The sequence below is a fragment of the Tamandua tetradactyla genome, chromosome 3, assembly GCF_023851605.1.
Source record: "Tamandua tetradactyla isolate mTamTet1 chromosome 3, mTamTet1.pri, whole genome shotgun sequence".
Taxonomy (NCBI): domain Eukaryota; kingdom Metazoa; phylum Chordata; class Mammalia; order Pilosa; family Myrmecophagidae; genus Tamandua; species Tamandua tetradactyla.
In genome coordinates, this window is record NC_135329.1 from 130,993,919 (window position 1) to 131,005,937 (window position 12,019).

Genomic DNA, 12,019 nt, shown 5'->3' on the forward strand with positions numbered 1-12,019 from the left:
AGGTTTTTTCTTCTCAATAATTTAGTATTACTTTTGTGTTATTTTCGAGTATCTCTCCTCAAAGGACCTTATTAGAATTTGTATCTGGCTACAGTATTGCTTCTAGAGATGTAGACCCAGGGGGATAATGACTGGCTGAATCTTTAACAGGTCACTGCAGAACAGGAGATGGGGCCTTGCTTTCCTGAGGCTGACAGCCATGCTTTCGCAAAGGCAAGAGAGCTTTCCAGTCAATCTCAATGGTCATGTGTGGCCCTGGCTTGGCATTTAAAAGAAGCTGCTGCTGGTTGTGAATATTAAAGGAGATAATCCACTAACCCTTGGTTCTTTCAAGCCACCATATATGGGCTGAATTAAAAGCTTTTGTCCACCTTAACATTTAAACACGATTAGTGCTGGATGCCAGTTTGGTACCAGCTTAACCTCAATAACCAACCAACATACCTGGCCTTTGGGGGAAATGAATCAATATGATTGTGATTACATGTTCCTAAATCCCATAAACAAAGAAGTAAGTAAAAAATTCCCTGCCTTTACCACTGTTTATCACTTTCATCTTTTAGTTGGTTAGAACAGGTCTGGTCAGAGTATCATGAACAGCATAGGTTCTAAGAGCTCAATGTGGTCGCATGTGCATGCTGTATTTTGGTAAAGGACAGGTACCAAGAGGATGCAGTGTACCAATTAATCAAGAAATACCTGAGTGTGTACTATGGAAGGCAATGTGGAGGAGAGATCACATTGTGATCACACAGCCTGAAACTTGATAGGGAAGATACAGACTGCATTAATTTACTCTCCTCTGTGGGCTGAGATGCATGATATTAATTTGCCACCTACTGTGCCTGTGCTGCCTAGTGACAGATGACTCATCTGTTGGGCCAGAGGGCTGATCATAGATGCAGGCTGTAGTGACATAGTGTGCTCCATCGATGGAGTTAGCACGGCACCCTGGAGGAGTCGGAGACAAGAACAATGTCAGACAACCTAAGAGTTCAGATTCTGTAATTACCTTTTGCAAATTACTTTACTTTGTTGAGGAATGTGAAACAAAAATAATGACCCTCTCAAGCTCCCAGATGGTATCATAAACAATTTCCTAAGTATCTGCTTATAGATTGCTTTTCTGAGACTTTTACAAGACGATTAAGGGAAATTATATCTTGGTAAAACCTCACAGAAATCCCTGTATTAAATATGGTAACTGTAAATGAACTTAGACCACCAGGAGGAGCTATGACCAGAAATCCAAATTATTTTTGGCTGTCTAGAATTATAAAATGGGTTTTCTTAAAATTAAAAAAAAAGTTGGCATTTAATATAGTCACAAAACAATTTCCTTCACTTAATATTTAAAAACTCTAGTGCTTTGTTTAAAGACCTGCTATGGCAAGAGTCATCTGGTTCAAGATTCGGATGTTAGGCTCAAGATCATATTTTTCATCCACCAGGGCTTTAAGTTGTATTTGGTGCCAGGAAAGGGAATCTGGTTCAAATAGGATTAAAAATTCAATTTCAGATTATTTTATTTGGAGAAAATTTAGTCATTAAAAATCAAATAATAGATATTTTAGAAAATGAGAAGAGGGAGGAAAAATCATCCATAACCCATACCTCTGTAATATAACCACTTTTAGTTTGCTTTTCCTAAGACTTTTGTAAAACCATTAAGGGAAATTATTTTTTGGCACTTAATCACAGAAATCCCTGTATTAAACATCTCTCCCTTTATCTTCACTTTAACTAATGGTTGTATTAGAGAAGTACTAATTCAGGATAGTAATGTCTGGCATTTAATCTATTTGTTTATACATAATTGCAATGAGGGTACATACACTATTTCAGATCCTGGGTTTTTACTTTTAACTTAAGGTTCTGTTACAAACGTTTACCCAATTTACTGCATAGCCTTCATAATAATCATTTTTAATGATTATATAATTGCACATTGATTGTATAAACCAAAACTTAGAAAACTCTCATTCTCTCTCTCTGGACTTCGGAGTTGTCTCTAAGTTTTTACTACATAATATTCTTATAGATTAAACCATTCCTCTGACTTGCACAATCTATGTGAATGCAGTTATTTCAACACGTCTTACATAATACTAATGTATATTTTTGGTATCCCTGTACCTGATCTTACCCTTTAAATAGACTGTCATTTATTATCATTTAGATATACAGTCAAGGGCAGAGATAGATGTATAAGTGCTTTATCTCTGGCTGCAGGTAGTTTAAATCTGGGTGGGAAAGGAACCCAGAACAAATCCACATATAGGAACGTCCTGCACACACTCCGAATGGCTCTGCAAAGATGCTAAACTGAGATATGTGCAGTCTTTATATCTATAAGGTGCAGAAAAAAAAAGATATAGATGTGTGCTAGAGATATTTGTTAATACATTTCATAAGAAAAATGTTTTTATTATTTTTATTTTTAGTGTGCATGATCAAAAAGCATGTGGTGTGACCAAAAGGGGGAAAAGAATTGTAATAAATAAGGTATCAGTATACAAGAATTCAAATAGAACCAAGAGCCTACTTTTACACAAGCTTTGCTAGATACTGCTATTTATCATGGTTTGCGCCAAACCTCAACCAAAACCATTCCTGCCAACCCTAAAGAACACCTAGTGCTCTATCTGAGATTCTATAAAGGTTCCATTCACTATGATTACTTTCCAGAAATCTACAACCTCCAGATGGGTTCCTAGGCCTGTAAGTCCTGAAACCCAGAGGGGCCAGCCTCTCCAAGAACATAACTAGTTTCATTGCCCTATCCCATATTATTGACAGCCCCTTCCAACATGGAAAATTTAAAATGGGCATAGACCAAATAACCCTAAAGACTGGGAGAAAGAACAGAGAGGATGGTGGAGTTAATCTGAGAAAGTAGGGTTTAACAAATGAGTATGATTGTTGAATCATTACACTGATATTTCCTTTCATCTTCAGGGACTTGGAGCAGTTCAAAGGAAAAACCTAAAACTGTGGAACTATAACCCATACCAAAATCTGAAATCTGTTCTATAACTAATTGTTGTGTGCTTTGAAATTTGTTTTGTATATTATTTTTCCCATTAAAAAAAAAAAAAAGCATGTAGTAACATGGAAATGACTCAGAAGCCCAGAATATGCTGACAGAGTTTCCTTCTTGTTTTCCTCATTCATGTGTACCTTATGGTACTAGGAAACCCCCAAATTAAAAATAGGTTGATTTCCAGCATGCCAAAATAGGGAAGCACAAAGTACCAGGAGTGTATGTGTGGATGCCTATATGTGGATTAGTGGATGCACATATATACATATATGGATATTAGTGGGTGCACACATATGTGGATGTATGTATACATAGCCACATGCTCCCACACACACATACACTTCCACATATTCTTCGCAGGGCTTTTCTACAGTGTTATCACCTAAACATGTTTCACCTACTCCTATGAAGCATGTAATAACACGGATGGACCTAGAGAACATTATGCTGAGTGAGTCTAGCCAAAAACTAAAGGACAAATACTGTATGGTCCCACTGATGTGAACCGACATTAGAGAATAAACTTGGAATATGTCATTGGTAACAGAGACCATCAGGAATTAGAAATAGGGTAAGACAGTGGGTAATTGGAGCTGAAGGGATACAGACTGTGCAACAGGACTAGATACAAAAACTCAAAAATGGACAAAATTTTTCCATCAAAAATTTTACATTCTAACATCAATAAATTTTACATCAAAAATTAATTGTAATGTAATTATGTTAAAACACTGAATGAAGCTGCATCTGAGCTATAGTTTTTTTGTTTGTGTTTTTTGTTTTTTCCTTTTTTTATATATATTTTTTATTGTTTTTATTTTTTTCTCTATATTATCATTCTATATCTTTTTCTGTTGTTTTGCTAGTTCTTTTCCTAAATCGATGCAAATGTACTAAGAAATGATGATCACACATCTATGTGATGATATTAAGAATTACTGATTGCATATGTAGAATGGAATGATTTCTAAATGTTGTTAATTTTTTTTTTAATTAAAAAAAAAAAAGTCATTTCAGTGACTTCCTATTAGAACTTGCTGTTCCTGGATTCCTGTTCCATGTATGTGGTCTTACATTGCACCATGGTGTCCTGAGAGAAATTCCTGCCTCATCTTAGTGCCAAGAATAGTGTACTTTCCCTAACGGACTGATCAGCTTTTATCTTATACCAGTTGTGAACTGTATTGCTTATCAGGATTCCCATTTTGAAATGGTTACTAGAAAGCTTAGGATCCAATGTGTGGCCCCCTCATGGCAAGCACGCAGGCCTCGTTGGTGACTTTGTTCCTGACCCTTATTTTTCAACTTTCTAAACCCCTGTTTCAATTAATACAAGAAAGTGGATTTTATGTATTTTTGAAAAACACATTAAGTATACCATATAGTAAGGTGAGTAAAACTCAATCACTCAATTTAAAAAAATGTAATATATATAGAAGCATAGCAAATGGTCATGTGACTCAAGAAATCACATTTGTTATTTACCAAAGAAGATGTAAGTACTTAAATTATTTATAATTTCCACAACGAGGATAAATAACAATGATGAAAATTCGTTAGCTCTATTTCCAAATTTATACTGGCATGAAACATAATGTAAAAAAAATAGCTGCTTTATCCCTAGTACTGTTAAAAGTTTAGTCATTCAATTGAATAACTGGTATGGGTAAGAAAACAGTGCCCTGCCTACTTAAAGTACAATTTTAAGCCCTTACAGATTGCAAATTTTGCTTCTTATAGATTCAAATTTATTATAAGACAAAGATGAGTCGAAGTTTTATAACAAACTTTCCATTCTCATTTTGGATGCTTAAAATTTCTCAAGTCCTATGCCATCTTTGGCAAATGGTTTTAACTAGAGAGTACGCCTACACAGCTTACTTGCAAACCACAAAGCCATTAAGATGAAAAACTTACCGGGTGCTGTAGGATATATGGTTGAGGTTGCATCCAAGAAGGACTTTGCACCTAGAAAAGGGAGGATTTTGAAAGAAATATTGATTTCCATTGAAATGCTAACCTATTTCTTTAGAACTCTTTTTAATCATGTTAAAGATCTACAGAAGGAAAATAAGGAAACAATACTATCAGTGATTAAAAAGATTAAGATAGTTAGAGTTCTTGACGAACTGGTCACTCTGAATGGGATGAAATAATTATTTAGAACCGATTTCCATTTGCCCACTGAAGAAACAGACACTAAATACGAGGCACTAAAGAGAAAAAGGTGACTAGGACTTGTCCCCCACCCCACCTCCAGTCTAGGCAAGGTAGATAAACACATAAACAACTCAAATAAATAGTGAGAAGTGTTATATTCTAGGTATGAACTAAGTGCTTAGGGATACAGATGAATGAGAATTAATTCTAGCACATCTAATTAGAAATGAACCCTTAAATTATGTGCTAATTTATTAAGAAAAACCAAATTCAATCCCTTTTTTGATACTCAGGACATCAGGTTTCAGAAATCTTGTCTGATGGTTGACAATTTCTATTAAGTGTGGGAAGGAAAAAATCCAACATTCAGATTTAGGAAATTAAACTCAGTAACTAGATCTTGACATTTATTGTCAAAAGGGCATCCACACAGTAGACTCTCTGGATTGAGAAACTGAGATGTGAGAGTCAGTTTCTGTGGCAGGAAAGAGAGCATTTGCAGTCTGCCACTCAAGAGAAAAACTTGTTAGTCCAGATGCCCAGAGCTTTCCAGAGTCCATATAATTTTAAAATAGGTTTAAGTTTCTACTTCTTAACAATAACCCCCTCCATATCTTATCCCCTATTGTTAAATTCAGAGGTTCTATAGAGAGGATATGGGGAAGAGTCATGGGGGAAGAATGTATTGTGATTTACCTTGATAGCAGAGCCCCGATACTTGTTTTCTCTTGTTTCCTTTGCCACCTAAGGCAGACCAAAGTTAAGTGCTTCTGCCTTGTTAACATTTCAGTTATCTGGACTGTAGCCTTTCCCCATTGGGGTATTAGTGGTTTCTTGCAGATGCCAATTTCTCAAATCCAACTGCATAAGGTTATGGTGGTTTAGTGGTGAACGGCCCACTCCAACAGGAATGCAGGGCCCTCACTGCACAAATCACGGGAAGGCGAGCAGCTCCTTGTAGAACCAATGTGAGCTAGATGCCCCCAGTTTTTTCTTCTTTGTATGGTTCAGTGGTTTTAATAATTTAATAGTTTGTAGCATTACGGGTTAGGGATCTATGACAGCTAATCCAAGTTTCCTTCTAAAGCAGCAAATTAGCTGCCATCAATTTCTATTCCTCAATTTTCCCTAATTATAAAATGGGAATAATAATCTATCCTATGAACTCTCTGTCATTGGTTCTTAACCTCTTTTGGGTTACAGTCCCTTTGAAAACTTGACGAAAGACATTCTTTCCCCAACTAATTGCAAACATACAAGCAACATCTTGCAAACAACCTAAGGAGGTCACAAACCTCATAAAGATCATCACTGACCCTATGGCGTCCCCTAGACTTACAGAGTCAAGAATTAAAGTCTTAGAGGCTATGGTATTGAGTGTCAGGCAAATGTAATGAAATTCCACATTATCTTAGGGAAATACAGAATGCCTTAAAAAGGAGAGGAAATCAGATGAACTGATAGGTTGTTTCCAGTTAGTTACAGCAAGCATATAACCAACACTGATTTCTAATTGTTAGTCTATGAAATGATTCTGTGGCCAAAATGCATATTGTTTCTACAGTAAAGAGGGAGCTGCTCTAATAGCTATAATAGTATAGCAGCATAAATTCAGATTGATATGCGCAATCTTTCATTTGCCTATGAAAAAGCTTACTTGTCCCTATTTTTAGCAATATACATAAATGACAGAAGTTTCCAAGTTCAGAGAGTGTAAGAAAGAAGTACTGTTTCAACATTAAACACAGGAAATGTTTATTAAGGAGAATACACTGGAGTAGATCCCATGAGTCTTATAACAGTAAGGAAAGGAAGAATTCAAGTCCAAAACTATTTAAAAAGCATTAAATGAATGACGACTATGTTAGCACCAGGATAGCTAACATAACAACCCAGAGAGAAAAAAAGAAAAGATTAACACATAACAACTTAGGGAAAGGAGGAGAAAAGAACTTAAAAGCTGGAGAGGCTGTGAATACTACTTTAAGACATCAGTTATAACTTTCAGAATTTTCTCTTTAGAGGGAAGAAAACTTGTCCCCTTAAGGATTTCAAGAATCTAAATTAGTGCATTTAGTCACTTCTCTTTGTTATTTAAAGTCACTCTTATGTTTTTAGACCAAACCAGCTTTTTAAGATTTCTTATGCTGCCCAACTGATTATAAAGATCATAATGGAATATATTCTTATTATCAGTCAGCTAATCCTGCATGTTAATGATGATGATGATAATCACAGCTAACATTTACTGACTGCTAATGATATACCAGGTACTGTGCTGAGCTCTTTACATAATCTTACTTAATTCTTTCCATAAGTCTATGAGATAAAAACTATTATTATCCCCATTTTACAGATGAGGAAACTGAGGCTTAAAGAAGTTAAATAACCCAACTATTGGATTAGATACTGTAGTCCCTTAACCCCCAGAAATCCAGGACTACAATATCTAATTCAATTGTTTTAAAACCAAAAATACACACAAATTTAATTTAGCCACACAGGATCACAACAGTCAACAAAAAGAGAACTAGACTTTCAAATGCTTGTGATCAAACCCCACTGTAATGGTTCATACCTGAGCCAAGTTGCAACAGCCCCATTAGAGGCACTCTGACACAGGAAGAGAAATGCATGCAGACTATTGGGTTTGTGGGGAGTCGGAGCTACCCCCCAATGAGACCAAATCAGTAGCATGACAAGGAGCTTACTGGTATTTTGTTTCCAAGTTGGGAATTTAACTTAAGGTAAAGCCTCCTCATGAAATAATTTAAACAGGAGTCACCTCTTTTGGGGGGCTTCAAAGTTCACTGCATTGCTCATTTAATCTTCCATAAATGACATACATCTTTGTTTATCAGCATGTTTACCTGCTGTTTTGTCAGTTCCTGCTGATCAATGAACAAAGTCAAGAGTGCAACCCCCTATTCCATATTTTATCTAATGCAATTCTCTTTAAGCTTCAATTTTTGGGGCACATGATGTCCAAAAGAAGAGCCCGCTGGAGAGAAAGTATTTGGGTTCAACCTAATTCTAAAATACTATGATTCCAAGGGCTGAGAACTGACAACCACTTTTCCTTGCCTTACATTCTCCTGTACATAAAAGTACAGCACCAAGGCAAATACAACAGCAGCTTATTCTAAACTCGGTACCCAAGCTGCATGACATCTGACATACATTATAAATGTACAAAATTTTAAGACACATGGAAACGTAGCAGTGATTCACAGCCTGCAAGATGTCACACTGTTGATGAATCCTGAGGGTACAAACCTGGTAAGCAGACACAGGAGATGCAATATAGGGTGTAATAGAAGTTTGAGTGATCATTCGGTTTGTAGCAATACTGTATGGTGAAGGATAAAATCTAGAACAAACACAAAAGTCTTTATTAAGTAACCCTTTAAAATAGAATGTTTCACGGAATGATTCATGGAGCAAATGTCTGATATTTTCCACCTTTACATTTTCCCTCAAGCCATTGCAGACTTATCTTAATGACATACCCATTCTGTATAGCAGCTGTAGTTGGGTCATAAGTAAGTGTCATTCCAGCCTGTAAGAAAGAGAAAGAATTATTAAGATTCATTCAGAAAGGCACATTTTAAAAATCCCATTTCTTAAGAGCCATGGCATCATAAAACAGTGATAATATAGTATCATTTTATAAAATTGGGATTTCATGTTAGCCAAACATAATTATAAACCCAATATTAGAATTAAGCTCTAGATCTGCACTGTCCCATATGGTAGCCATTAGCCACAAGTAGCTATTTAAACAAATTAAAAATTCAGTCCCTCTTGCACACTAGCCACATTTTCAAGTGATCAACAGCCACACTGGGCTGTGGCTATTTTTTGACAGTACAAATTGTAGAACATTTCTTTAGGACAGTGCCTCTCTAGATGTTCTCATCTGGTATGCTACTTTTCCAAGTAACACACTGGAAATAAATACAGGAAATGGAAGTGCAACATTTTTATTAAGGGATTGAGGATTTTTTTTAAGGACAATACTCATATACATTGGGAAGAGATTAAGTCGACATCATTTGTATTATAAAGTACCAACAGGTGGGTTTAATCCTGGCACCGATTCCAGAAGTAGGGCAGCCAAGTCAAGATGCCTTTTGTCTAACTATCCATGTGAGCTTTCAGATTATACACCCACACTAAAGTTTCAAGAAACGACTTACAAGTCTCACCTCTCCTTCTCTATGCCATGGCCTTCCATTAGGGATGTATTTATTTGGGTTCTGTCTCTTCTTCTGTCCTCCATCCGCAAACTTACACAATAAAGGTTCTGTAGGTGCTGAATAAGGGGGGAAAAAGAATATGAAACTGAAATTAAATGTGTATGGTGACCAAAAAAAAGTAATTGAATTTCTTTTTAAAAGGAGCAGTGCCACTGCTGTAAGAGAATTGATACACACTTTCAGGTGAAAATTTACTTAGACTCATAAAATTAATCACTGCCGAACAATACTGTACAGAAAAATACTAGTTATTATTTCCAAACTGCGGTATAATGAAAACATTTAAAAAGCTATTCTGAGGAAGCAGGAAAGAATCTTTTGATTCATTTCTGTACTTTTTAAAGTGTAGGTAAATGACTCTTCTTCTGCGCCCTCTTCAATTTCACCTCTTTAGGGCAGCCAAAAATCTTCAAACGTAAATAGGATTGCGCCATCCTTCCACCTCCCGCACTTAAAAAAAAAGTGCTTCAATAGCTTTCCGTCATAATTTCTTGAAGAGGCTTTCACTGCTACTCCACTGCCCACCCCCTTATAAACAAGTCCCCATATATGCTTTTCACATACTCTGGATTTTTATTCCAAGCATTTGTAACAATTTTTGAGTGTAGTTATTTGTTTGTTGTCTGTTTCGTCCACTAGAGTGTAAGACCCATGGGGCAGTGATGACTTTTGTTTGATTCATCTCTGCAAGCCCAGTACCCAAGTGTCTGGCAGCATAAGATGCTTATTACATCATGGCTGAACAAATAAATGAATGTAGGTAAGTTATTTCTGTTTGGGATACAGTGTTAAAGATAGCTGTTGTGATAAAGCTCAAAATTAATGCCCACTCTACTCACAAGTTTTTCTGTGCATTTACTCATCCTACTTGGTGCGGCTTTATCATATATCCACCCTACAAAACGATCCAAAGAATGCAAGAAACTAACAGAAAAGCAAAAGATGGAGAGACTACCTTCCAGGGGTACAGAACATAGTCTCTACATCTATAACATAAAAAAACAAAAACAAAAAAAAGACGGCATAAGCCAGGAATGACACTTACTTTTGCTCTGCTTTTCTATAATGGAAATAGCAGTGTATTCCTGCTTCTAGTTAATGTAATAAAGGCTATCACACCTTCCTGTCTGGTTCCCACATTCTATCCTTTGTCTACTAGAGAACCATGATTACTACTTTCAAGTTCTGTTTCAAAGTTAAATAACCATGAAGAGAAAAATATTACTTGTGGAAAATTTACTCCTTCATCCTTTGTCTCTTATTACCCTAATTCATCTCTTATTTTATATCACTATTACCCACCCACTAATGACAGGTTAGAAGGAATAGTGCGTCTCAACATTTCTCTGCTAAAAAAACAAAACAATACAAAAAAATACAACTGCAATTCCTTCTCAGTGAGCTGACTAGGCTGTTGAATGCCACTCTTTCCCCCTGCCCTGGTGTGAGCCACTCCAGAGAGCTGGGTTAGAATGTGAACTCTGTTTTCCAAACGGCAACTGTACTATGGGTACAAAGAGATAAAAACCAAAATGTTAGGTGTCTGGTGAGAGTATCAGCGAGGCTTGGCCCTGCCATCCACAGAGGTCTTTGTTGAACTTCTGACTCCAACTCCCCCAGGCTTTCCTGAGCAAGATAATACCATTTAAGGCAAAATGGGTGCGGTGGGTAGCGGATTGGGGCCGAATCCCAGACTATAAATGAACTATACTGGTCTTTTCAAGAAAACGTAGCGACTTCTGGAAATTTCTACCTTTACCAACAATCACAGATGCAACGTAAAGCAAGAGAAAAGAAATGTGATGAAGCAAGAGAGATTTCCAGTCACTGATGATGCCTCTAATTCTACAACTGGGTCATTTAAGGGCAGACAGAAACTGGGGTCTGGAGAACAAAGCATCCAAGTAGAAGAAAGCGATAAAAGCCTTCTCCCTCAAAGTAAGGACTTATTTTACACTTGGAATTTCCCCCAGTTACTAGTCTCCCTTGCCTTCACAGGCAACCAGAAGAAATGCTGCTTAAAATTCCAGTGCTGAAACTCCCCTCAGTTTCCTGGGGCCATATGTAAGTATATACATGTGTATGTCTGGGAGGGGCTGTGGGTTGTCTGTCTCCCGGGGTAGTGGGGCATGCCTCAACTTGATTTCTAAGGACAAATCAAGAACTCACACAGAGAAGCAAGGTCTCACTTTCCACAGATCTAAAAAGGTCCAACAGCATCAAATGTTTTCTCCAAAGACATTTGGGGTTAATTGGAGTTTGCCTCCACATAAACTTGTAGGGTGAGAGTGGGCATAAACTCTTGGAGCTAGCACTATGTGGGTCTCCTCACTGCAAGGAGACAAATTTATAAAGATTAGCTCCTGGACTGGAATTTAACCTTTTTAAAGATTTTACTTAGTTCTACATGTGATAAAAACTGACCATTTCCCTCCATTAGCATCATCTCCAAGTTGAACTTGTTCAGGAAGTTCTATAAAGGCTGCCCAAACACACAGGTATGGGATGAAAAGAGCTGAGTTTCAAGACCTTGGCCAACCTGTTCCTAGCTGTGGAT

At 36.8% G+C, this 12,019-nt stretch overlaps 1 protein-coding gene across 9 annotated transcripts in view; it reads right to left on the reverse strand.

Moving 5' to 3' along the window:
- The window catches only part of RBMS1 (RNA binding motif single stranded interacting protein 1), a 247,943-nt gene that overhangs the window by 5,154 nt on the left and 230,770 nt on the right, over positions 1-12,019 (reverse strand). For 6 of the 9 annotated variants that reach the window (XM_077153984.1, XM_077153983.1, XM_077153992.1 and 3 more), the window contains 6 exons: positions 9,403-9,518; positions 8,713-8,762; positions 8,480-8,573; positions 5,900-5,947; positions 4,961-5,011; positions 841-951 (listed from right to left, as the gene is read on the reverse strand). In XM_077153984.1, coding sequence (XP_077010099.1) covers positions 841-951; positions 4,961-5,011; positions 5,900-5,947; positions 8,480-8,573; positions 8,713-8,762; positions 9,403-9,518 — 470 coding nt within the window. The remainder of the gene's footprint in view (positions 1-840; positions 952-4,960; positions 5,012-5,899; positions 5,948-8,479; positions 8,574-8,712; positions 8,763-9,402; positions 9,519-12,019) is intronic. The other 3 variants (XM_077153986.1, XM_077153989.1, XM_077153990.1) reach the window with 3 other exon arrangements.